This window comes from Zeugodacus cucurbitae, chromosome 3 (assembly GCF_028554725.1).
Source record: "Zeugodacus cucurbitae isolate PBARC_wt_2022May chromosome 3, idZeuCucr1.2, whole genome shotgun sequence".
In the NCBI taxonomy this organism is placed as follows: Eukaryota; Metazoa; Arthropoda; class Insecta; order Diptera; family Tephritidae; genus Zeugodacus; species Zeugodacus cucurbitae.
This window is the reverse complement of record NC_071668.1, coordinates 69,754,562-69,781,926: the sequence shown is the minus strand read 5'-3', so window position 1 is coordinate 69,781,926 and position 27,365 is coordinate 69,754,562. Positions and strand designations below refer to the sequence as shown.

The 27,365-nt window shown below is 37.8% G+C and overlaps 1 protein-coding gene and 1 long non-coding RNA gene across 8 annotated transcripts in view; one reads left to right on the top strand and one right to left on the bottom strand.

Annotated features, from left to right (window-relative positions):
• LOC114804671 (uncharacterized) overlaps positions 1 to 27,365 on the top strand; it is a 90,010-nt gene that overhangs the window by 55,895 nt on the left and 6,750 nt on the right. The window contains exon 2 of the long non-coding RNA XR_008470612.1: positions 768 to 1,050. This is a non-coding gene — a long non-coding RNA (uncharacterized LOC114804671). The remainder of the gene's footprint in view (positions 1 to 767; positions 1,051 to 27,365) is intronic.
• LOC105217888 (E3 ubiquitin-protein ligase lubel) lies at positions 3,156 to 27,162 on the bottom strand. 7 transcript variants are annotated; one of them, XM_054228028.1, is made up of 21 exons: positions 26,839 to 27,162; positions 25,987 to 26,409; positions 18,720 to 18,820; positions 18,448 to 18,652; positions 18,251 to 18,387; positions 17,363 to 17,491; positions 16,460 to 16,804; positions 15,950 to 16,234; positions 15,337 to 15,643; positions 13,920 to 15,272; positions 13,309 to 13,529; positions 13,150 to 13,245; positions 12,230 to 12,334; positions 11,683 to 12,166; positions 6,916 to 11,549; positions 6,585 to 6,851; positions 6,214 to 6,519; positions 6,001 to 6,152; positions 5,551 to 5,928; positions 4,548 to 4,716; positions 3,156 to 3,526 (listed from the first exon to the last, which is right to left on the bottom strand). In XM_054228028.1, exons 3-21 carry the CDS (start codon positions 18,792 to 18,794, stop codon positions 3,491 to 3,493), a joined length of 9,684 nt encoding a protein of 3,227 aa, XP_054084003.1. In that variant the 5' UTR covers positions 18,795 to 18,820; positions 25,987 to 26,409; positions 26,839 to 27,162; the 3' UTR covers positions 3,156 to 3,490. The 7 variants fall into 7 exon arrangements, with proteins under 7 accessions (XP_054084003.1, XP_054084002.1, XP_054084004.1 ...); XM_054228031.1 differs by lacking the exon at positions 26,839 to 27,162 and having other exon boundaries at positions 3,157 to 3,526; positions 6,916 to 7,043; positions 9,813 to 11,549; positions 25,987 to 26,829; XM_054228030.1 differs by lacking the exon at positions 26,839 to 27,162 and having other exon boundaries at positions 3,158 to 3,526; positions 6,916 to 7,856; positions 9,813 to 11,549; positions 25,987 to 26,827.

Sequence of the window (27,365 nt, the reverse complement as noted above, 5' to 3'; positions counted from 1 at the left end):
AAGTTTCTTTAATTATCTCTCCATGAATACGAGTATATTGTTCCTCTATATATTAGGTCTAGAGGCGAGAGAAGCATCTACATTTGGTCTCTGACATGCTGATAATTGTCTTTTCTTCTCGGACAAAAGACCATACTCTTCATTACACTACAAAAACACTGAACTCTATGTTTCAAGTCCTCAAATGATCTTTATTTATTGTATTTTTTCTTGAAGTGTTCAAGAATTAGTGGTTGTAATTGAGATATAATATTATTGAGTCCCTGCAAAGCTGATCAAATCCGAAAGAGAATGTTGAAAAGCAAATTTGGACAACCTCAGGCACCTATAAAAAGATGGAAAGCTTTAAAGAAGTTTCACCACAATATTCGGTGTTATACCTTATAGGCATATATTGGCTTTCAAACTTAATATTGAACCCTCGTATGCCAAAACCAGAACATTCAAGTGGCTTCTATTTGCGATTTTCGATTACACTCGTAATTATGTTCACACATTATTAATTTTCACAGAACAATGCGTATTCGAAGGGTTTCATAACCAAATCAGCAAGCAATCATACGTATTTATGTATATATATATGAATAAAAATGTTCTAGAATCAATTACCCATCACATTTAAGATAGGAAAATGTATGTCTGCTGCCAACATAACCTCATAAAGAGGTCAATAGTGTTTTGTTTCATCCGAATGATATACAATACAACCTGTTTATATATGTATATTTCCTGCGACTCTCACTAATGCACAAACATTTTGCTTCCAGAAAATTTCCAAATTTGAATTACGCAAATATTTATCTATGGTCCAGCAGTATGAATCACTGGCAATAACGGATATTCCCCCACATGAAAATATAATCGGATATGCGTAGATCTACACAACCAACACCTAGAACCTGACGTACTACGCTAATTAAATGTGCCTGATTCCATTCATTGGTCGGGCCATTTAGTATTTACCTTTAAAATCATAAACAATCGTATCTAAACAAATCGATTTTATGAATAATACAAATCCATCAGCGGACAGTTCAAAAATGGACAATTGTAAGTAAACAAAAATATTTTTGATTTTTTTTTGTTTTGCTCACAAATTAGTAATTTTATTAACCCGTTGGTGATTGTTGTGTCGGATACTTTTTTTCAAAAGAAGAGTAATTTGAATAAGTTTTCAAGAAAGATTGGACAAATCTTCATATAAAATACTATTTGGGCGGTATATTATTACTTATTTAACGCTAAGAGCTTTCATCCAAAAAAGCGTTTCGTCTATTGTCTATCAAAGCTTTAGTGGGAGCCTTAATAACCGTGTCTAGATAGTCCGAGAGTCTAATATTTTTAGTTTAAACCCAAACCTTTACTTTTGGGTGGAACTAATACCTTCCACCGAACAAAGTGTTTCTTGGTACCAGCGAACATATTCGCTTTTAATCTAAATGTTGAAGAAATATGAGTTTCAGAAAATAAGGAAAACCAAACATAATCCTACTATAATTCCTACTATAATTTATATACCTTAACGGTATAATAAAGTTTCTTTCACTTATCTTGTAGAAAACTATCACAACACCAAAAGCATTATTAAGTGTATCAAAGAATTTTACGACGGATTGAAGGACGAATGAGCTAATTCGAATATTGATCCGTTCTTTCTTTAATGAAGATCTTTCAAAAAGTCATATTATTCCGAATGTCATTTTATTATAATTCTATCCTTAAGTTCTTGGAAACACCATTCCTCAGATCCATTGCTTTTAATCTTGTTTCAAAAATTCATTTATAGGTCTGATACATAGATAGATACTGCATTGAGGTTCGAGTTCTTATTGGGTTAGGTTAGTTCAAGAGATAGATCTCCGCAACTATAGAGAGTCTGACGGATTTCAAAGACTCTTATGATTCGATAAAGTGCTTTGGTCTCTATTAGAAAGTTCTTAAGTCGGCTAATGTCTATACCAGTCACTTCACTGGGTTCTCAGAAGAGGTGCCCACCGCTGTATTATAACCTAAGTCTGTCGAATGCTGAACATTGAAGGAGTGAGTGTTTTAATTAACCTCAAATGTTTTCAGAGTTACCGACATTTTATAACAGCTCTTTAGGATCTTGAGAGCATTAAGAAATAAGCAATAATTCTAACGGTGTTTCCCTCTTCGAGTTGCTAAAAGTGTGATGGAATAATAAAGGGTGCTCAATGTGTTAAACAAAATTTACACACGAATCAATCACATGGGGGGGTATTGCCCACGCAAATATCACCTCATACATATTACCTATCGAGACAATACCTATACAAAAACAAAAAATACCAAAAATTATTTGGAACATGTGCAAGAAAATGTTTTGAAAATTTGATATGGGAAATGTACAGACTATAAAACGAAATCATTTGGCGCGTGTTTCGTCGAAGCAAGTGCATCGAACGAATGGCATGAATAACGCGCGAATGGCGTGTTGAAAGGTGGGTTTATTGCACTGTGTGTGTTGAATACAAATTTTGAATTTTTTCAAAAAGGCCGATTTGACTCGAAATCAGTATTTTGAAACGAACAGCGCGAGTATTTATTTGAAAAGGAAAAAATCTTATAAAAATATACACACGTCTCCATGATAAGCAAACTAAAATAATGGACACATGAAGATGTTACACAACAAAGTCAGCGCATGATGAAAAGTGTACAACTTAATTTGCTAGATATTTTACAAAAACAACAATTTTCTTTTAAATTTAATTTATTTATTTACTTTTTTGTTTGTTTTTCGTATTTTTCCACTGTACGGTCATCAGCCGTTTATCGCGTGTGAAATAAACGAGTGCACTGACGTGATGTCGCAGTGACATTGATGTGATGTGATGCGATGTGATGTGTTAATGTAAATAGGTGTTTATATGAATGTTTGCTATGATTTGCTATTTTATGGCGCCCACAAAGCATGTAGTTGTTGTTGACACTACATACATATCTGTATAATGTGATGTATGCGGCTTTGTGACCCTGAAATTTGACAGTGTTTAATACTTGTTGACGCGCACATAGCATCTACTATAATCACTTTTATGAATGTAAATATATTATGTTCATATGTGTGCGCGTCTTAAGTAAGTGAAGTCTAAATAAACAAAGCAAAAAAAGTGATTTATCTTTCTGTATATATTTTATTCACTAGTTAAGCTTTAGAAAATATAAATTGAACATTTACTCGTAGTTATATAGATTAGTATAGTGGATAAAAGAAATACAATGGACTGCGACGGTTATAAACATAGTACACTGGACAATGAACAAGAGGAAATAAATAAAAATGATTATTGAAAAATAATGCATTAAAGATATTATTTTTTCATTTCGATTTTTCTTCCTCCTCTTCTACTTCTCAAATATTTGCAGCCCACAACATTCGTTCGCTGGTAAATAACTCGTTCATGTGTTGGCTCACACATGGTTGGGTATCTGGTGGATTGGTCCAAGCAACTTGTGGCTCGCGGTCTCATGTCGTTTCCAGCGGAATATTTTTCTTTATAACCTGTTGACAAGAAATGCCGGAGTTGAGTTTGTTTATTTAGAAACATAAATTTTTATGTCATAAACAATATTATTAATGTATTTATTCATTACTGGCAGTCAATATGTTGCCTTAATATAGAATAGCGCTTAAAATTTCAAAGCGTATTAATAGAGCTGCCATAGCAGAATATTTTTTAATATCTGGAAATCTCAAATTGTAATTATTAAAGTTAACAACTGGTAAAATCTTTTCATTAACTGCACCAAATAATTGTAAAAACATGTGGCAACGTCAGAAAATATTTTTTGTAATAAAAGTTTCTTAAATAACTCTTATTCCATATTAATATATATTATTTTGATTAATGTTGGCTTAATTTATAATTTTAAAATCACGTGGCAACGTTAAAAAAATAATTTTATTAAACACAATTTTTTTTAGATAATTTTAAAATATTTTAAAATCTTGATTATTGATTAAAATACTATTTATATTTTTAAAATTAATATTTAAAAATAAATTATTAAAATAAATATGTTAATGTGAAATTATAAATTTAAAAAGTGTGGCCACCCTTTCCCATTTTTTATTTAAACAAAAGAAAGCTTAAAAAAATATTATTTCATACTCAAAAAGTTTAAATTTATTTTTTCTTAAATTTTGTATTTAGTTCAGATGGCAACTCTTTGTAATAATGCCTATAAAATATGAGTTTAATATTACTATCATTTATAATTTATAAAATTGAGTTTGAATATATTTCTTCAGTGCTTAAAAAGTCTTAATTATATACATACAAGTGGCAACCCATATTTAATTTTTTTTTTATTTTTTACGAGCAAACTTAATGGTCTACAATTAAATCAAATGTATTTTATTTTGATTCTTATTATCTTTTTTAAATGGTAGGGTTGCCAACGGCTCATTTGTAATTTTTTCAAAAATTAAAATTTTATCGAAAAACAATATCGAAACTGACTACCAAACCAATAGTAATAACACTGCAGAATATTATGATATATCTTTGCATCCAACTTACCTCAGAACACATTCCCTTATATATCTCATCTGTATCCCATGGACCACGTTCGGGCAGTCGTATATCTCGTCGTCGTAACTCTTGCACACAATCGGTTAGATCGAATATGGGCAGTGGATCAATGCGCGCTTTAGCCACTTTAGCGGTCAAATACTCGACGTAATGTGTGCTGAAAGGTCAAAGATGAAATAAGTAGGCGTAAAAATTTTATATTTTTCATTATGTTTTTCGTATATGTTTTGAGATATCTAAGGAAGGTCAATATAGCCACCTCTGTACAGGTTTTGTAAACAGTAATACTGACTATATGAACAGTAATACTGACAATGTTATGTGACTATGCTCTATTAAGTCGTCCATCACTGTCCTCTATAATAGATTTAATACCCCACAAAGAAGTTCGGAAGCTTGTCGGTCTTTATACTTTCGTCTAAACTATGCTTCAATAAAATTAGTAGAATGGGCTATAATTATCTTTGGTCCTTAGATACTAATCATATTTAAGTATCTATGAGGAAAATAAAGGGAAAAAATCATTAAATGGTTCCATTAGTTCTATCTATGAAACGGAAGCTAAATTTTTCAGAAGACTGCAAGTCATACTTGAATATGGGTTTACCTATTACGAATATGTTTTTAATGCGGTCTTATATTACCGTTTTTTTTCAACCCGTCGATTATGATTTTAAAATTCTCCGATTTCTAAGTATGTATTTTCAGATGTTTATATTCCTTTTTGTAAAATGTACAATTTCTTATCAAATTTTTTCGTACTTCCGGCTTTCAGTTAAAGAGAAAGATACCTTTACCATTTAGCTTTCCGTTCAGTTTCTGGAAAATCTGGTAGTAATTTCTATATTAAGAGCTCAAATCTGAAAAGCGCTCGCTTCTTAGTCAAACTCCTTCTTCTAGCCTTTTGCGGCAGCAAAGCTTCAATGGTCGCGATTTAGTTAACTGGTCAGAAGCTTACTCACACCAAGTCCAATCTAGATTCCCTACTTACCGACACAATCCAGCATGTCTATCTGGCACTTCGCCATTACATACAGTGTCTACCAAACCGGTCGGAGTCTCTTTCTGCAATGGTATTGGACAACGCAGCACTTTCGGTGTAGACGTTGAAGCATCCTCGTCGTGATTGCCAGGCAACTCTACAGGATCTTCATCGAATGGTATTTTATTTTGTTTGAGTAACATTTGCAGCTGTATGGGTAATTTATCGCGCAAATAGAAAAGACAATTCCGCGGATGATGTGCATGCAAACCCAATTTGGCGCAATATGAGGATACTGTGCACTTGGCGCCCATCATAAATGGTTTGCAACAACCATAGCAGAACTCAAATTTGCACTGGGTGCAGGTGAAATGCATGCAGCCACCTCTGGAAGAAGATAGTAAAGATAGCTTTAAAATTCGGAATCAAATACAAAGAAGAGAAACGTGAAACACAAACCTGGCTAGCGAGTATCTGAATTTACACTTCGGACAATCAATGCCATTTGTTGCCAAATGCTCTTGAACACCTTGTGCCTGCACTTCCGGATCGTTAGCTTCCTTCCATTCTTTAAATTGTTCGCACGAAATACCCTCGTGTTGCTTTTCCCACTGTATGAAAGGAGAACAGAGTTTGAAATTTTTCTGAGTAAGACTTTGAACTTCTACTAACCGTCTTTCTACAGTGCGCACACGTCACGGACCCACAATCTGGGCAAATGAGTCGCTTCTGTTTGGGTCGCGCGAAGAAACCCGATGAGCACTGTATGCACCACTTGAAATTCGGATCTTGCAACAGTGTGCGATCCCGCAGTTTCCGCTGGAACAACTCATGCACTTCTTCATCCAAAATGCTCTTCAGAAATATATCCAAATTCGAGAAGTACTCTAAATTTTCATCCACATGCTCATTGTGACCATGTAATTCGGGCAGCTTACAGAATGGGCAAGTGCAGTCATTGATGCTGCGATCGGTAATCTAAGCGAGAGTTTAAGGTTAATGTGTGTTTTTCAGTATAAAAATTTCTAGTTTGAGAATCTCACCTGCACTGTGAAATAAGTTTTGGCGCATTGCTTGCAACATTTATGTGTACACTTGAGCATCGAGACAATTTGATTCATCGGATATGTGCCCATGCAGAGTTCACACTCTTGCTGCAGCATAGAGATGGCTTGATCCAGATCGCTACATTCCTTGGCTGCCCATAGTGAAACATCTTGTTGGAATCTCATGTTGACCAAAGTGGCTGCTATTTGCGCTTCAGCGATATTTGTCACAAGTTTCTCGTCGATGAATTTACGCACGAGCACCTGTTGATAATTACAGACAAACAAATATAAAATATAGAGCTCACATCATCTATAATCTACTCACCTCTGGCGGCACAATTTCTGGTTCCTGTACGCTGGGATACGCACGAAAAACGGGCACACTCTGCTTACGTTGGCGTATCTCCAGCGGTTCGAGTTCCTCTTCGCTTGACGTCGTCTCAAAGTCATCATCTGAAAAGCATGTCTCGTGATATTTCTTCTTAGGTATACGTGGATGGGTGCGGAAAATACTGGTTACCGCCGAACTACTGGCACCCGCTGAAATGCTGGGCGTAAATTTAGTAATAGCTTCGGTTATTGACTTCTTACGTACTATATTTGGTGGATTTTTGGGTGGCTCAAGCCGTGTTGTTAATTGTTTCTGTCGATTGAGAAATTCCTGTTGTATGGTTTTAACCGAAGAAATGCCAATAGGACCGGGTGGTCCCGAAAAGGATTTCGAGCGTAAGGGTACCTTCTTGGCTGTTTGTTTTGGTATTTTACTTTCCATCGGTTTGGGCTTATCAGTTGCAGTTTTAAAAGCCGAGACACTATTTTTTTGTTGTGTGGTTGGTTTATCGTTTCGTGCATTGCTCAAAGCGTTTCGTGCTGCTTTCGAAGTAGATGCTTCGTTGGGATCGTTTCTAATTTGTGGTATCTTGCTGACAGCGCCGGTTTTAGTGCTGGAAGCGGGCTTAGGTTCGAAAATTTTACTTGTGCTGGGTTCTTCTGAATTTTTTGAAATCTTTTTGTTTTCGGCAGCATTGTCCACTGTGTTAGTCTCCACACCTGTGTTTTGCACTTCAGTGACTTGGTCTTGAACTGGTGTCGCTTCAATTTGCTCCTCGCTGTGAACTTCCACCTCAGTCGACGCAATAGTATCAACCTCATCATCATTATTTGAGCTTTGTAATGTTACTGTTGAACTCTTTTCACTTACTAGCACTGCTTCTACAGGCAACTCGGGGGTTTGATTCTCTGTTTCGATTTCGTTAGTTGAAGTCTCTATTGGGTTAGCATTAGCATTAGAATCAGGCAGAATTTCATTTTCAAGCTGGGTCAATAAAGCATTGTTGGCAACTTCATGATTTGTATCGATAACGTTTGAGTTTGGGGTATCGACGGTTATAATGATTTCGGTATGAGTTGATGGGGGAATGATAGTGTTTTCAATATTGATATTGGTGGCACTATTATTTTCATTTTCATGTTCCGTTTCATGCTCATCTCCAGCAGTCACTGTTGGTATCTCAGCTGTAATTGCGGTTACAGTTTCCTCAGCGTTTATGACTTCTTTAACTATACCGTCTTCATCTTCAGCGCTTAAACCTTCCTCATCTTCTTCATTAAAATAATCTTCATCGTCTATATCATCTTCAGTTAGCTCATCTTCATCATATTCTGTGTCTTCTTCCTCCAGCGAGCCCTCCCAGTCTTCATCATCATATTCATCTTCATCTGTATATTCGTCGGTGTACTCTTCCTCGGAAGATTCGAAATCTTCTATATTTATTTCGTCTTTCATTTGCTTAATCAGCCGTTGTGTATCCTCAACGAGTTCGGAGAGATTTTGTTTTGAGGCATCTGGAGAAAGCACAAACTCCAGAGTTGCAGTTTGCCTTGATGATCTACTAAGATTGGCTTCTATCGCAGTATCGCTTGTGGATTGTTGTAAAGACATCGCTGTTACATTGTCAACCACAAGTAACACATCAGCTTCAGAAGTCACAGAACGTGGTTGTCCATGACTAGAAAATTCACTTTCAACGCTATATAGCTCAGCATCAGATGTTTCATTGCCATCATGGCTTTCGAGTTTAGAAGCCGGTCTGCTCGTAGTGTTGTTATCGACGTCTTCATCCGCTGAAAGCTCTGCTGCATCTTGAAATACTTCGTTTGTTGGTGATTCATTGCTGTGCACTTCTGTGTTGCTTTCAGTTTGAGTACTTTCTCTTGTAGTCAATTGATTGCTAGATTCTTCCTCGTTTGGCCTTATTGTTGTGTCTTCATGAGTCGTCGTTTCTGAAGCTATTTGGGCAGTTGATTCTTCAGCAGATTTTAATTGATTCACCGTCTCGCCGTGACTAGGTGTGGGAGTTTCTGTCACCGTTGGATTGATGTGTTCTTGGATTTCTGCTTGCGTGTTTTCTTCAACCGGTGCCAATTCTTCAGCGCTAACTTCGACTTGTCCAGTTTCAATAACTGTTATTTGCGTAATTGCTTCTTCTTCAATCTGTTGAATTCTTTCTTCGGAAATGATTTCTGCCTGTTTCGTCTCATCAGCTGTCACCAGCATAGGTGGATCTTCTTTACTTTGGTTTTGAACTTCTTGAGACCGTATCTCTGTTTCAGACATTACCATCGGAAGCGAGTTACTGTCTGTTGGGTTGAGAGGTTCTTCAGTAGTAGCATCCAACTGTGTGGTAGTAGTCTCTTGTGCAAACAGTTCTTCAGTGGCATCTGTATTGTGACCTTCTGGCTCGGTTTCAGTGTCTGCTTTGGCACTATCTGGTTGTAAACTTGTTCCTGGCATTTCTGTAGAAATTTGTTGGTTTAAACTCTCATCTACTAGAATAGGTGCAGTGAAATTTTGTGTCAAAACTGTATCCTCAGCATTAACTGCTTCCATTTGCGGTTGAGCACCCTCTTCCATAGAACTGGTTCCTTCCTGTGTAACAGTTTCAGTTATTTCTTCTGAGGACTGTTCTCTTCCGACTTCGCTCGTATGATTAGGACTTTCCTCAGTATTTTCTGGTAAAATTTCTTTATTATTGTCCCTTTCATTTTCTATCCCTGTAGGAATTTCAATTCCTACTTCTTCTCCACTTGATGGATTTAAAATGGCGTCTTGTTCTAATGTAACTCGATCAGTGTTAGTTGCTTGGACATCATTCTCAGTTGTTAGTTTGTTACTAGCTTGAACAATAGTTAGTTGACTAGGGAGTTTTATTCTTTGCTCACCAGAAAGCCGACTTGCGCTACGACGTACAGGAATTCTCGACACCCTCGGTTGACGTTCTTTGGTGCTTAAAACCGGCTGGTTTGCTTCACTGTTATTAGTGGTATGTGATTTATCTGCCTGTTGATCTTCAGCTGAATCAGGAGTTTGAGTGGAGGAAATAGTTCCGTCGTTATTTTTTAATCTCTCACCTTTTATTTCTTGGTTTTGAGTTTCTTGCTGCGTACTTGCGTTTTTTCTTTCCTTTCGGTCCATACTAGCATTTCTTCGAATTACTGCTTTCGTTTCAGTGTCATTAGTATTCTTTGGTACTTGACTCTTTCTTTGACGTTTCTGCATTTTTTCATTTCTTCTAAGTTTTGTAGTTTCAGCAGAGTTTGTGATAACTGGTGATTCGGTTTTTTGAAGCGCAGGTGTCTCTAATACGACAGTAGAAGATACTTCGGTACTATTGCTGCCGACTTCTTCTATAAGCGTGTTTTGTATTAATAACGTGGTTGTTATAGACTGCGTTTCGGTTGGGGTAATATTTGTGATCGCCGTTGGTAACTCAGCGTATTCGCTGACCGCTTGAGTTGTGGAAGTTTCTTCGATTGCTATAACTTTGGATTCATTGTGTAACTCAATGGCTTCATGAGCTACTTCTTCAGTTACAACTGTACTGGGTTGAGGAACATTAAGTTCTGTTGCTTCACTGGTTTTCGTGTTTTCAATTTGAGTTGTTGCTTGTGTCTCATTTACCGTTCTTTGCTGATCTACTTTTATACTTTCGATAGCTGTTGCTAATTCATTTACTACCTGCGTAAGACTCTCATCTTCTACTATGCTGTCCGAAGTGTGTATGTCGGGCTCTGTTTCTGTCTCAACATTTTCTGGTACACCTTCACTTGCGACAGTTACCTTTTCTTCCTCTGGTGCTGGATACATTTTATATATACTTCTTTCCGCATCCTCTAAGCTGTCGAACTCGAATTCATCCTCATGTTCTCTATCCAACGCACGATCGAATTCCATACGGAACGTTGCAATTTCGGCCGCATATATGAACTCAGGCGGCACCAACTCACGTATGGATGCCTCTTTTATATTGGGTCCAATCACTTCCTCCAATATAAACTCTTCAGCATTGATTGGTGGCGGCTCTGGTGGTGCTGCCTTTGGCTCTAATGGTGTTTCCTTAATTGCACTGGTTTCCATTGCATCCTCTTCCATGAGCTCCAACTCCACTTGTTGCACCAAGTTCGGTACAATTTCTTGTATATGCTGCCAAACAAAATTCTTCACATCCAATTGACTTTCAGTTCTGTTGTTTGAATCGGTAGGCAAACGCTTGTTATGCAAATTAGTTATTGGACTTTTCATTAGTATACGCATCATTTCGGGATCATTCTCATTATCCATTTCACTCTTTCCTAAACTATTGGCCAACAACGATTCCATTGTTTTGAGCATCGGTTCACTTTGCTTCGCTTGATTTTGTTCGATATTACCAATAAGGGTTTCGAGATCTTTTAGCATGTTTTGATTATTAAATGCGGGATCATCTAGATGATATCTGCTTGATGATGCCTCTCTACTATAAGGACTATGACGGTAAATGCTATCGTACGTGTTATTACGAAATTCGTTAGTAGATGATTCGGGTGACTGCGTGAGATGATCGGTTATGAAAGCGGCACCAGCTGCATTTGGTGTTTGATAGCATTCCGAAGCGTTTGCGCTGAGGAAATCATGAATTTCTATAATGCGGAAAGAGAGAGAGATAGAGATAAACAAAAAAACGTGAAATTAAAAATTTAACAAAAGTGTCGGGGGTAGTTATGTTTGATTGACTGTAAGGACTTTTGGTGTGTCATAAAAATGCACACTAACCTGGTTGTATTGTGTGCTCCGTTGAGTTGTTGCCAAAAAAATTTGCACCACTCTCATTCTCAACACCGGCTGGCGAGCCACGTATACGCATTAAGAATGGCTTCAACTGTGTGCGTCCCAAGTCCAAAAGCGCCAGATCCGCATTACCTTGATGTATAGTCAGCGCAGTCACGATATCTTCACGTGAGTAATTTCCTTTACGTGAGATGTCACGGTATTTCCGTTGACGCTGTTCGATACATTCCGATACCGCTTGCCATATGTTGCCACCATGTTGACGTAGCGCATCTCTTGCCTCACCCTGTGATACTGTCCCAATAATATTCTCTACACGTTCTTGCCCATATTTTGTCGACAAACTTTGCACTGTCTGTATGAGTTTATGCCAGTTTTCACGTAACCACTGTACTGGGTGTACTGAAGGACCGCAGTACTTGAGCGCCGCATGCAATTCCTCGGGTGTGAATTTATAGAGCTCGGCTTCCTGTTAGTTTGTGTGGGCGAATTGAGTATCATTGATTAAAGGAGAGCGAGAACATATTCTTACCTTCAATAAAATATAGAGCTCAGTTTCGGGTTCTTTGTGTCTTGGCTCGTAGTGCGGTGTGTCTGCTGAGAAAACACTCAGTGGTGAGGGAACTTCACGATGTAGCTGAAATTATTAATATAATATTTATGCAAGGAAATATACAGCTGGTATTGTAAATCGTGGTCCATATCAAAGATTTTAAGTCAGATCTCGAGGTGAGTGTAATTATGTTCTGTTCATGAGCGGTCAGACACGATAGAATAAAAGCGTTTAGAAATTAAATTGGTTTAGGATGATATATTAAACCAACATCTCAGATACTGTTTAAAGTAATTTCTAGAGAAATTCTACATATTATAATGGAGGTATCTATGCTTATAGGTCTAGAATTGAATACTTTGAGTCTAAATATCATAACAGAACATATATAGAGCCCTGTAGCGGGCCTCTCTTAACATTCTAAGAAATTTACGAAAATACTCTAGAACGGACTACAACAACAGACTATATAGAGCTCCGATCAGCGCTGAAGCTGACCTCTCGACCTCGAGTCTAAACACCATAACAGACAGAATATGGCGATTAAAATAACTTCGTTAAGGAAGATAGTTCTTCTAAGAAATTTACGAAAATACTCTAGAACGGACTACAACAACAGACTATATAGAGCTCCGATCAGCGCTGAAGCGGAACTCTTTCAACAATGTTATTAAAAAAGCTTCCTCAAGGGATTAAAACTATCTAAGAACTTCAAGAAAATCCTTTAGACAAAGTGTCATACTAGAAAGGTCTCGGATCTGGTAGAATTGTTCGAAATTGGCTTAGTTGCGTTTTTGTTGTGATTGGAGTTAATTGTGTAGACAGAAGTAAGTTGAAATCTCTATTCTATGGAGAGAGCTTTGATCGATTTTATACGACCAGATGTAGCATCTACAAACCTGTGTATTTTCGTTGTAAAAAATACCGGGACTTCCTGTGGACACAGTTTCGGTTACACTTGGTTCACGTTGTCTTATAGGTAGTGTATCGTAGGTCTGAAAGACAACAATGGTATTTATACTAACTAGAAGAAAAACAGAATAATGCGTAGTGCCTACTTGAGTCGAAATACTTTGCGGCGGTGGTGAAGTGCCGGTTTCTTTGACATTACGCTGTAGCTTTGAAACTTCCTTAGTTTTCGTCACTTCCCGTATGGGTGAAGTGCCGCAACTAGTGGAGACTTTGTTGCTTTGCTTAGACTTTTCAGCTTTACGCATTATCTCATTAGCTGTAGTCTGTATGTTATCATCTAAGGCAGCCCAAACATCTTCAACGGTTTCTGCAAGTTTATAGAAAGAGTTCTAAGTTAAGCGGGTGCCGAGCGGGGCATGTGAGTGTGTGTAAACGGACGTGAGGGACATTCAATTGGAAGAAAACAACAGTTTTGGTTGGAACAATAGTCGTAAGCATAATGAAAGTATATTTATTTATAGATTTATTTTGGTTTTATAAAAAGACGTTAGTGAGTAATTACAATTAATTAAAAATAATAGTTTTTGCAAAAAGTAAAACCATAAACCGAACACAGGGCAACAAAATTAAAATGTTTGTGTGTTATTTAGTGAGTATTTTTAGTTTAACTTTTAGCTCGTGGCGCACTTAGTTCATGCCTATACGAGCTGCTAATTGATTTTCGTTCCTTCCAAAAATGTGATTTTCTTGCCCCTACCTTTCTTCTTCGCCAGCGTTGAGTTATCCGATTCATTCTCGGATGAAGTGATCTTTAGCTTGGATATGCCATTCGTCAGATTACTTATGATGCTTTGTGTGACGCCAGTTTTTCGTTTTGGCGCGGTTGTTGTCGTTCCCGTTGATGTGCTGGTGCTGGTGGTTGTACTGTTTACTTTGTCTTTTGTTTTCTCTTTAACTTTGTCTTTCGGTTTGTCTTTCGTTCGTTCTGTGCTACTGGTTCGCCTCTCTTTGTGTACGGTAGGTCTTTCGGGACTAATCGATTCGTTAACTCTTATTGGTTGTTCTACAATTATCGGTGGCTCTGTGGGTGGCGCTGTAGTTGAGGTTTTGCGCGGCACATTGCAAGGTGTTTTACAGCAGATCAAGCAGATTTTCACATTCGGTTCGTTAACATATGTGCAGAATTCACACTCCCATTCATGATCTGGTGTCGAGGGTGGTGGACCTAAGTCATCCTCGTTAGTTTCCTCGGTAGTCGCAAGTTGTGGCGTATTATCCTCCTCTAGCTGCGTGCCACCCACAGTAGCGTGTTCTTCCGCAACCACTTCTTCCTGATCACTTTCAGTCTCTTCACTACCGCTCTCCTCTTCTTCTTCTTCCTCCTCCTCTTCTTCTTCAGTCTCTGCGGCTTCATTTTGGCCAGCTTTTTCGGTGGGGGCATGTCTTTCGACAGTTTTTGTTTCAGTTGCTGTGGTCGTTTTAGTAATTGTTCGACTACCGCCTGCTTGCACTTCTGTAGAAACTTTAGTCGGTTTTTGACGCGCAGCCTCCGCTACTTTCTCCTTGGAACTGCTACGCTTTGTACCATTATCCAGTTTCTCTTGTATTTTAGCTTGTACCAATGCACGTGTGCCCGATGACTCGGAGTCCAAGTCTGAATAAATGCGCGTCGGCTTGAGTGTATTAATAAAACCCGGTTCATTCTGTCGACTGCCGCTGTTACTTTGCGACACAGTTGTTCGTCGACTAGGCAACCAATCACTCTGCACTGATTTAGCAATAGAACCGCGACGATCACGCGCATCACGTAGCTTCGCGCGTGTTTGTCGTGGATTTGTTTCGCTTTCATCATCCAACAGCTGTGAAGCGCTCGACATACGTCGTTGACGTGCGCGTAGCGTATTCGTCATGCCAGAACGATTCGAGACAATCGAGCGGCGATCATCTTGATCGGAGTCCTCATCGTCGGTCAGTTCGTCCTCAACATAACTGGTGGTGCGTTGTTTTCGTCGCACCGGCATGGATTTGCGACTCATCGCTGGCGAAGCGGCGCGTGAGCCGGCACGTGAGGTGGCGCGTGAACGTGTAGGCGGTGGCATGCCCATGAGACCTGGAAAGTGATTCACGTATTATTTACTAAGAAATTTATATTTAATGTTATATATAAACTCTACCTGGATTCATAACAGGCATACCCGCATTGTAGGGATATGGATACATGCCCGCCATCATGCCTGTTTGGTTCATGAAGACTGGTGGTGGTGCCATCATGCCACCAGCGCCATGGTGATGTGGCAGCATATAGCCGGCGCCAACGTTAAGTGATAAGTTCGAACGATTCAATTGTTGTTGTGAGCTAAATTGATTATTCCATTCACCGCCCTGTGAATGAATATGTGGCATGCGTTGTGGTTGGGCGTGCCAGGCGTTACTTTGTGGGTTGACACAAGTTGCGCAATTCAGATGAGCCATGGATTGAGCCTGTGAAAAATAATAAGAAAATTCTTTACTTTGTATCCATATAATTTCAGTCGAATTTGATGTGTCCGTCGATCCACCCACCATTCCAACTTTTTCATGTACTAAAAGATCTCCACTTGAGATACCGAAGGAATGGATACAATTAGATCTTATTTCTGCCGGTTTCCGTAGAGCCTGCGAAGTAGAGCTCATTTTCTTCGATACTTCGACAGTGCAAGTTTCATTCGATCAGGTTTTTCGTAAGATCTGACTTATATCCTTCTACACTTCAAAAAAACGTAACTTAACAAACTAGTTCTGACTCACCTGCTGCATCGGATTGTTCATCCACGCATTCTGCGGCTCTGGTGCGCGACGATTTATGTGATTCAAATTGAAGACGGACGTGCTCATGCCACGTGTGCCCATTTGACCGTTGGCGCGTGGCTGATGTGCCGCGGATGTATGCATCTGCCGTTGATTAAACATATTGTGAAAATGTGTATCATCCGTGAGGTCAAAATGAGATGAATTGATCCCGGACGACATGCTGCCTGAGCGAAAATGTGATGGCGACGGTGAGATGGTTGACCATTGATCAAATGAGAGGTTCTATTTGGTGTGGTTGTATAGACAAGGTTGTGACGTTGGTTTTGTGGTTGGTGGTGAGACAGTGGAATATATTTATGCACAGACGCACGAACATAAATGAAACGAAAACAAAACAAACAGATTAAGGCTATGTATGCACGTCACAAACAAGTGGGCGTTTGATATGGAGCGCTTGAGGTTGCAATGAGCACTGTTTTAAATTACGAGTTTTGACATTCTAATTACCTGATCTGTTACAGAACCGCTGTGATCTGTGTTGCCTTTGAGACTCTCCTCTTTGTGTTGACGATAACGTTGCTGCAGCAATGTCATGCGATCCAATGTGGCGCTAGCCTTACTCTTGATCTTCTCCAATGTAACGGATGGCGGTCGTTGTATGCTGTCGAACACCGATTTCGGTGTGACCGAACGTGACGAGGTGTGTTCGCTGTTCGGTGTCTTCGGTGTATCGGGTAAGGGACGATTCATCAGATTCAGTCCACTTTTGAGCGAACTAACGCGATCCTGCCAGGATGTGCTCCTTAATGAGGGTGTCGGCGAGGGCGGTATTGGCAGCGTATTCGTATTGACCTAATTGGAATTGAGGAGTGGCAAATTGTGCAAAGTACACTTAAAACAATTGGATGTTGTTGTATTGTTGGCTGGTTTCCCAAACGCCGCATACAAAAATGTATGTTTTGAGTATAACGGTATATGAGAAGAATATTCAATAATTGAGCTTTGGTTTTGAGTTCGAAATTGAAATTGAAATTTTTATTGAAAACACATATTTTCAAGGCGTTGCTCGCGCAAACTTTGACAATTGTGTTAGTGCTTGGTAAGAAATTTTTAGCGCCCAAAATAGTAAAATTAGAACTATGTACATAGTATATAATCATTTTCAGAGAATGCAGCAAAGTAACACGCTAAATTTTGTTCAAATAATTTCGCTAGGTGAAAGGCAGTATTATAAATTATAAAGTATTTTATTGAAGCGTTGTGATTTGGTGCTTGCGCGCCTTATTTTATGGAAGCTTTGTGTAAAACGTCGTGGAAGTTTAAGAGTTTAGTTTATTATTTTCTTTTCATATGAGGCTTTATTTTATGACTTGGTACCGAAATCGCTTATGAAATCGTGCAGAAGCGTACCTGTTCCTTGCGCGGCAGAAGTGGTGTAAATCCGCGTGCCTTGCGTCTTGGTGGCGCCACCGGTGGTGTTGGTCCATTTTGTCCGGGTAAAATTTTCGGCGGTAACGGTGGACGGTTCTGTTCAATGGCCTGGTGAGGGAAAAGAAATTAAATATACCTTTGAATATCAAGTGGAATATATAAGGACTTTTTCGAAATTGACTCTATAATCTACATAATACCTAAGCACGTAGTTGCCTTCATCTCTTTATTCTAAAATATATGTTAAGAAACTATAGACTCTGCTTTCCATAACGCAAGCATAGAGAGGGATTATCGGACGAAAAAGATAATCATTGTATACTAGTGATCTCTTAATTCGGGAACTTGAAATTTAGTTCATTTTTGACGGCATGTACAGTGGTGATCTTATGTTGAATGGAGTTGGAGTTGGTAGATGTCGAAGAAGTAACTATCAAGACTAAATTTTTGAAAATGTGGAAATACTTCGGGAGGTGTTCTGTTCTTTTCGGCAGACGCATGCTGCAAAGTGTGTTTATGAAAGTCATTCAACAACCGAAGTCAGAGACCATGTAGGAAAAGACCTCAAAAGCTAACAATGGTTTAATGGACTTTGAGGACCCTTTGATTTCAAAACTTTGCAATAAACCTTAACCGATACAGATCAGATAGACACTTTCGGTTCCACGACAGTAGGGTCGGAACGGGTCCGCATTTGTATCTACCAAAGAACTGTCTGTTTGATTACCTACAATTAATCGGGTTAATGATAAACAACTAGATCTTTCATAAGCTTTCTTTGACCTATGACTACTGACGTTATCTACGGATTTCTCCAGAATTTTCTTCGGAATTCGCTAACCGTTCCATAGAGACTATTATACCAACCTTTCGCACGTGCGTGCGCCTCTTGGGATGCTTGTGAAACATATCATCACATGAGGCGCAAAATATTTGCTGTGCGCACTCCTCACATGTGACCCAGGGATTGTGGGAACCGCAGAGCGTGCATTTAAGCTTTGCATCTATAAGAAAATAAATTTAAATCAACACTATAGTAATAAATTTAATTGTACTAAGGGTACCTGGTGTACTTGGCGTTTTCGAACGACTGCCCGCTTTGAGAACCTCATTCGAGTATTGCTGGCCAGAGAACTCGATGACTTCATAATCGGGCTCGGGTAGATTTTTCGTTTTCGGTGGCAATACAGGCACTTTAAGCGCACTATCCGGCGTCGATGGTGATGGTGGCGGTGGTGGTTTCGGACCGATGCGATCATGGGTTTCCGTCTTTAAATATAGAGTATATAAACATATAAAATATTAAAAGAAATTTGTTGATATTAATTATACGTACCACCCATTTTGGCATAGTCAACACATTACGATTTAGTTTGGTTGAGAGCGTGTTCGCGTTCGAATGCGTCGCCATATTTCTATCAAGTCGAGTCAAATTGTCTGAAAATAGATGTGCAAACAATTTCATGAGTTCATTTTATATACATATGATGAGATGCGATGCGTTGCACTAGGGTATAGAGCAGTATATATTGCATCTGTTGTGTTGTTGCTCTTCTGTTCTATATTTCATTTAAAAATAACTTTAATATCTAATCGTAAATGTTTTGGACACAATTTTAATGTACCACTGCATGCTTATGAAGTTCCAAGTAATATCCGCTTGCTAGTGTCAGCGTGTTCATATGTACATTTTCAAGAGTATATATGTATGTACATAACTTCCATGCGTATATATGTATATACACGTACATATGCTATGTTTGGTTTATAGCCATCTGATTTTATAGCGCTGACATAATTTTGCTTTAAATGCGAACAAGTGGTGTGTCCATTTTGGTTTTATATTTCCCAAAAATATCACTTTCATAATAAGTGCCGCAATACAAGTTTTATTCCGGCGACACACTTTCTCAAGCTGACTGGCATCAGTTTAAAGTTATCTTTATATAGGAAACTATTAAAATTAAATTCACCGATGCTAATCTGGGACTTTTATCACCCTCGATTTAAAGCTCATATACAATAAAGTTTAGAGAGAATGGGGGCTCTAATGAAGCTCCATTTTTTCGAGAAGGTAGTGCTAGACCGATTTTTACACTTACCGATTCTACCAAAAGCAGTTTAAAATTGACAAAGGCATTTGATACATTAGTAGGATTGATAGTTCTTAAATCACCTAAGACTATGTGTCTGCGTCTGTGGGATGGGATAGATACCGAGAGCTGAAGAGGGAAGCGAGACGCATCTGCAGACAAAAAAAGAAAGAGGCCGAAATGCGTGAGTAAGAAGAGCTTGAGAAACTGGCAGACAGAGGGAATGCTCGAAAATTTTATAAAAAAATGAAGCGACTTAACGAAGGTTTCAAGACCGGAGCATCCTCATGTAGAGACCAAGGTGGTAATCTGGTAACCGATGTCCAGGGCATACCGGGATTATGGAGGTAACACATCTCCGACCTGCTGAATGGCAGTGAGAGTACAACACCAGGAGATGGCGATCCCGATCCCCCAATCGATGACGATGGAACAGATGTTCCATTACGCGACCATGAAGATATTCGAATATCAATTACCCGCTCGAAGAACAACAAAGCAGCGGGGGCCGATAGATTACCGGCAGAACTATTCAAATACGGCGGCGAAGAACTGATAAGGTGCATGCATCAGCTTCTTTGCAGAATATGGTCGGAAGAAAGCATGCCTGACGATTGGAATCTCAGTGTGCTCTGCCCAATCCATAAAAAGGGAGATCCCACAATTACCGTGGGATCAGCCTCCTAAATATCGCATACAAGGTTCTATCGAGCGTACTGTGTGAAAGACCGTCAACAAACTGATTGGACCTTATCAGTGTGGCTTTAGACCTGGAAAATCGACAACTGACCAGATATTCACCATGCGCCAAATTTTGGAGAAGACCCGTGAAAAGAGGATCGACAAACACCACCTTTTTGTCGATTTTAAAGCTGCTTTCGACAGCACGAAAAGGAGCTGCCTTTACGCCGCGATGTCTGAATTTGGTATCCCCGCAAAACTAATACGGCTGTGTAAATTGACGTTGAGCAACACCAAAAGCTCCGTCATGATTACGAAGGACCTCTCCGAGCCGTTCGATACCAAACGAGGTTTCAGACAAGGTGACTCACTATCGTCCGACTTCTTTAACCTGATGCTGGAAAAAATTATAAGAGCTGCAGAGCTAAACAGAGAAGGTACTATCTTCTACAAGAGTGTACAGCTTCTGGCGTTCGCCGATGATATTGATATCATTGGAAGCAAAAACCGCGCCGTTTGTTCTGCTTTTTCCCGCATGGATAAGGAGGTGAAGCGAATGGGTCTGGAGGTGAATGAGGACAAGACGAAATATCTCCTGTCATCAAGCAAACAGTCGGCGCATTCGCGTCTTGGCTCCCACGTCACTGTTGACAGTCATAACTTCGAGGTCGTAGATAATTTCGTATACCTGGGAACCAGCATCAACAACACGAACAATGTCAGCCTCGAAATCCAGCGCAGAATAACTCTTGCCAACAGGTGCTACTTTGGACTGAGTAGGCAATTGAACAGTAAAGTCCTCTCTCGACGAACCAAAATCAAGCTCTACAAGTCGCTTATCATTCCCGTCCTGCTTTATGGTGCAGAAGCTTGGACGATGTCAACATCAGATGAGACGACACTAGGAGTTTTCGAGAGGAAAATTTTGCGCAAGATTTACGGACCTCAGAACATTGGCAACGGCGAATACCGCAGACGATGGAACGATGAGCTGTACGAGTTATACGACGACATTGACATAGTTCAGCGAATAAAAAGACAGCGGCTACGCTGGCTAGGTTATGTTGTCCGAATGGACGAAAACACTCCAGCCCTGAAAGTGTTCGATGCAGTCCCCGCCGGAGGAAGCCGAGGAAGGGGAAGGCCTCCACTCCGTTGGAGGGACCAGGTGGAGAGCGACCTGGTTACACTTGGGATCTCCAACTGGAGCCGAACTGCGAAGGAGAGAGAGAGGTGGCGCACTATCGTCGATTCGGCTATAACCGGCTAAACGGTTGCAACGCCAATCACATACATACAAGTCTAAATGAAATACCTGGAATGGTGAAATAAACATGGTCACAGATCGACTAGCAGACTCATTCGGCAACCTTTTTATTATAGCAATACACCCTGAAGGTTGCCATTCAGAAATTATTTTCTCGGGTTCTGCGAAGTGATAATGGTTGATTTAAATCTTCATCTAAAAACAATTCCGATTTAGATAGGACTTTTTTATAAAGAATTTATTACAATGTGACACAAAATTTCTGTCAGTTTGTTTTATATACCTATGTATATCTAATTAACTTTCAGTGAATGAAAGGATTAAGGTCTTACATTATAGACCTCAAGAAGTACCAATCCTAAACTTACTATGTTGGAACCACGTCAGCAATTTGGAATACCTATGGACAGATAAGGAGACAAAACTGAAGATAGAATTTTGTTGAAGAACGATCGAGTTCAGATTTCTAATAACTTCTTAATTCCCTTTCATATGTTTCTAAAATATTTTTAGCTCATTTTAGCTAAAAGTACCCTTAAAATATTTATCATTATGAATTACGCGTGAGGCAATTATAAAAAAGATTAAATTCGATTTGAAAGGAATTTCATTTATGGGCCAAAAGCATAACTTCACTACCACAACACTATAAACAGAAAGTGGCAAAAACAACAAACAGTGGTCTCTATAAATACATATACATATTATATTGTGGCACGCCACTTATGTTTGTGACGCAAATTAACAAATGCGATCAATCGTCTGATTGCCTAAAATATAATTTGCTACAAATATTCGAAAGTGTTCATATTTATTTTTGTGTGGACTTTATTGTGGTGTACATACATAAATACATAAATATGTGTGTATATGTGCATATATGTGTCTGTTTACATATATAACTTACAACTTTTGATCTTATAATCACATATAAAAGCTCCTGGTGACGTAAAAACGTGATTCAAATTTTTGTTAGGGTATGTTTTCATTTAAAATAGCGCTCAGTTTATATCTACCGAAAACAAATATTAGCAACAATAAAATCCACTTGATATTTTTGATTCTTAATATAATTTAACTATTTAAAACTACGATTATTTTAACTTTAAAATATCAGAATAATAGAGAACTTTCATTTCTCAATTTTGGAAGATTAGATTATTTCATTTGGTTCTAGAACACTGAAGTCTATCATAAACTGCAACAAAATTTAAGTTATTGCATTGTAACCCTCGTTTTATTTTTTCGTCCTTCCTTAAGAATTTGCTTTATTTTTTTCGGTTTGACGAAAACCTTTTAAAATAGAATCTATAATAATATGAAAATAGCTCAAAGCGGGAATCAACTCGGAATATCTACTCAAATGCATCCTCAGATCTACACCGATCTCATTTCATCTAAGTTTTTCTTGCTGATTCATTAAGCCGTGATTATCAAATAAATTAGTAATCCCCGCTTAAATGCCCCTTCTTAACATGCAAGACTTAAGCACTTAAGCGGTGGTTTAGCTTTAATACTAAGGCATTACTGGTGTCGATTTTTAAGCTATGAAACATCCGTTTAAGTACTATATTAAAGCCTAAAATCAGAAACAATACATTTTAGTGTGTATATTTTTGCAATTTTCTTATCCATAACTAGAACCAATATTTGACTATATTTACATAGATAGCATGCCATTTTATCGGTCTACAGAGAATGTACTATGCTGTGGTAGATACGAATTTTATGAGATATCATAAGGAAAAAGTTCTGGAATTGTAATGAAATTATAATCTTCTGTTGGAATAGGGAATATTGAGTAACAATAACGCTATTGATCTCATATAGATATATACACCAAATAACAAGTAAGGGAAGGCTAAGCACGCAAATTTACCCATAAATTCGGCATAAAGTTTAATAGAATAACGAAAATCAGCATATATAGTATATGAGGGCAAGGATACTATATCCAATATACGCTCACTTAATTTTGCTAAGATATCTCACATATTAACCAATACATATATGCGGAATAAAGCCCATCGTATTTTTAAAAAACCTATAATTAGGTATATGGGAGCTAGGAGATGTTATGACCCGATTTTAATAATATTTAGAACAGAGATACACTATTAGCAGAAAACAATTTCCTCTGAATTACATTAAGTTATCTGAGAGATTTACCCATATTTTCGGTTAAAATTTACCCTTAGGCGCTGAGTTCAACATGTTCGATATCTGGGCCCTTGAAAAGTTATAGTCCGTTTTCGACAATTTTTTCACAAATGAAGCCAGATATGATATACACTATTTGTGTAAAGTTTTTTTCCGCTATCTTCATTGGTTCCTTATGTTTACATTATAAAGTGAAGGAATAAGATGGATTTCAAAATTGAGTTATAAGGAAAGTAGTAGTGGTTGTGAACCGATTTCGCCCATATTCCACCCGTGCCATCAGGGTGTCAAGAAAGTGTTATTAACCGAATTTCATTGAAATCTGTCGAGTAGTTCCTGAGACATGGTTTTTGACACATAAGTGGGCGATGCCATGCCCATTTTTAATTTTGTAAAAAAATCTGAGTGCTGCTTCCTTCTGCTATCATTTCTGTGAAATTTTGTGTTTCTGACGTTTCTCGTTAGTGAGTTAACGCACTTTTAATCATTTTCAACCTAACCTTTGTATGGGAGGTGGGCGTGGTTATTATCCGATTTCTTTTATTTTTGGACTGTATAAGGAAATGGCTAAAAGAAACGACTGCAGAAAGTTTGGTTTATTTAGCTCTATTAGTTTGCAAGATATATACAAGAAACATATTTTTGGGCGGGGTCACGCCCACTTTTCCAAAAAAAAATACATTCAAATGTGCCCCTCCCTAATGCGATCCTATTTTCCAAATTTTACGGGCGGGCAGACAGACATCCGGATTTGAACTTTACTCGTCACCCTGATCACTTTGGTGTATATAACCCTATATCTAACTCGTTTAGTTTTAGGACTTACAAACAACCGTTATGTGGACAAAACTATTATACTCTCTTTAGCAACTTTTGTTGCGAGAGTATAAAAACCACAACAAGAAGAAGATAGATCTGACTGGAAATAAAAATAATTTTTGAAACCGTAATATCACCTTTTAAATGTCTCATTTCGTTTTCTCAAGAAATAAAGTTTAGATAATCTCCAACTTTTCAATTACTTGATTCCAACAATTATTGTTATCAAATATATCTCTATGTGTTCTGAGATCCATGTAGACTTCCTTTCAACTAAGTTTGATTTAATTTAATTTTTAAAATTAGTTGTGATATACTTATATTTTTACAACGTCGATCTTAGAGTCTTAAAGTCGGGAAATTTGGCTGAGCTAATCTATAAAAGTATTTTAGAGGTATCAACACGATAACTATGCTAAGAAAGCAATTCATTCTATTTGTATTTTGTTTAAAAATAATTGTAAAACCCGATTAATGACATAATTTACACTTTATTTTCTCGCCCAGGTGTTAATTGATCAATTAATCGGCCTTAGCCCGATTAAAGCACTGTTAATCGAGGCTTTTGCTGGGTTTTAATGTATTAAAATAAAGGCTATAATGCAACCTATTTAGTACTCAGGAAGCTCAATGACTTGACTGCTTTCTATACAGATCCTTAAAAATCATACAAGAATTAAATATGACAAATATTTCTCTCAAGATAGTAAATTTACTTTGCCAAAATCATTGACACTACACTATTTTCGTACACTATTTCAAATATCGGTTGCGGAAAATCGTTTATCATACTATAAACTAATAAAATTATTTCGTTATTTCATTTGGAATAATTGTTTAAATAATTAATTGTACTTAAAAACGGTATTAAAGATACATTTTTCCAACGAAACTGCGGGCAAAGTGTGAGAAAGTGAAAATTTTTGATATAAATACCTAAAATAACGTAATTTTAAACATAAAAATAGTGATATAGTTGAATTTTCTTGAAATTAATTTTTTTTCTGTACACAGGGGTACCAAATTCAAAATATTGTGGGATAAAATTCAAATATAGAGTTGAAAAGTTAAGCTTTGATCGAGATGTGATCGTCTGATCTGGAGAAGTTAACTTTAATTATTTTTAATGAAAAAAAGACGTTTATATTTTTTGAAACTTTTTGTGTTGCTGTTTGACGCTCCCTAATGTATTATATATTTATTATTAGCTATTTACTAGAATTTCTAACGAAAAAGTTCTAATGTGAAGAAAACATGAAAATATTTTTCAATTCCAATGCATATATATATTTTTGTATACATATACGCTATATATCACAATTAAGCGTGGGCGACATATTGCGGCGAATTGGCACTTAATGACAAACTCTTAATACATATTACGATAAGGAAATCAATTAACAGCTGCTGACAGGACGGAGCGGCAGCGCTACAAATTTGCCTAAATATATTTTCATTTAGCGCACTAATATATTATATACATGCCTACATATACATATAGGAATGTATGTATGTATATGTATGTATATTAGACGCATTGCTCAATCAAGCTGTGAAATGTTTAACACCCGGCAACCACTTACCCGCTAAATGTGGGCTGCTACTTCCTTAACTAAAATTTATTTGCTTCCTCGCCAAAATGCAATTTATGGTTGGTAATTGTCGTGTTTTAATGTTTTAATCAAGCAAGGCGCACCAAAACACTTACTCACACACACACACTAATTAATCAAAAAAGACACAGCAATACGTTGACAAGGCGATGCGCGTATAAGGTTGTATGTGTATTTGTTTGTATGTTTTTATTTTATTTTTTAATTCTTTTATTTTTAATTTTTTTGTGTCTGTTTATGTGTGCTTGTGTGTGTTTATTTGCCACACTAATTCCCAAAATATGAACAAGATGTGCAAGTTAAGTTAGTCAGCCAGCCAGCCGCGTCAGCCAAGTAGCCAAACAGCCAGCCCAGGGAGGTGCTGCTCTGTGTTATTTTTGAAAATTTTCTGTGCTATTTTTAAAAAAAAATTTCACGATTTCAAATGCGTTGCATGAAGTTTGCGCTTTTCCAACACCAGCAATTGCACAGAAAATGCAGAATTTATTAAGTTCACTTGCAAGTCTGCAACACTGCACTGCATTAACGCGCACACACACACACATACGTGATTGATTAATTATATATGTATATGTATATATATGTATATATATGTTCCAAAACGTGCTGAAATACTGGTGATTGACAAGCTTTATATACAACACTACTCTGAAGTTGCTTGTGGCATGTATATATACATACATATATACACTTTGTATCTATTTATATATATATGTATGTAGAACACTCTTGATGCGTGTGTCAACACTTTCCAAAAATAAATATTTTCCACCAAACTTTTCTCTATAGTTTTGACATAATTTTCTTTCACACGTTTATTACCTTAAGACGCACGCGTTTCTTTCACTTCAAAATTACAGCACTTCTTTTCACCAACTAATTTCAATATTAATTTAGTTATTTTAGGCAAACTTAAACGGCACAATTGGATTTATTTTGGCAGCCAAATTGGCGAAACAATGTCAAACGCTTACATAACCGCGCAATCTAGCGACTAGCAAGCAAGCAAGCGAGCACTGCGGCGTTTTTTTGTCGTCTGCTTCCGTTTGCTCGACGGCTGTTCGATTTCTAAATAGTTTTCACTTGATCTCGCTGATCGTCTCGATCGTATTTCGTCCACTCACAAACTGAATGTATTGTCGGTTTTCGCATGCGATGTTTCCCCACAAAAATGTATTCTCACACTTGGCTTTTTTATTGTATTATTATTGTCAGCGAGGATGAGCATACAGCTTGTAGCCGCAAAATTTGAAAATTTGCTCACGTCGTGTTTGTCAACTACACGATCATTGCATTTTATTGTACATTGAGCTGGCCAAGAGCCATGGCGCAGCCGGTGTGTATGTTAT

Coding starts and splice junctions, on each gene's coding strand:
- LOC105217888 (XM_054228028.1), bottom strand. CDS start 18,794: ATGGCGACGCATTCGAACGCGAACACGCTCTCAACCAAACTAAATCGT. Junction 15,644..15,949: donor TGAACAATCCGATGCAGCAG/GTGAGTCAGAAC, acceptor TATTTTTCACAG/GCTCAATCCATGGCTCATCT. Junction 13,530..13,919: donor AACGCTGGCGAAGAAGAAAG/GTAGGGGCAAGA, acceptor ATAAACTTGCAG/AAACCGTTGAAGATGTTTGG.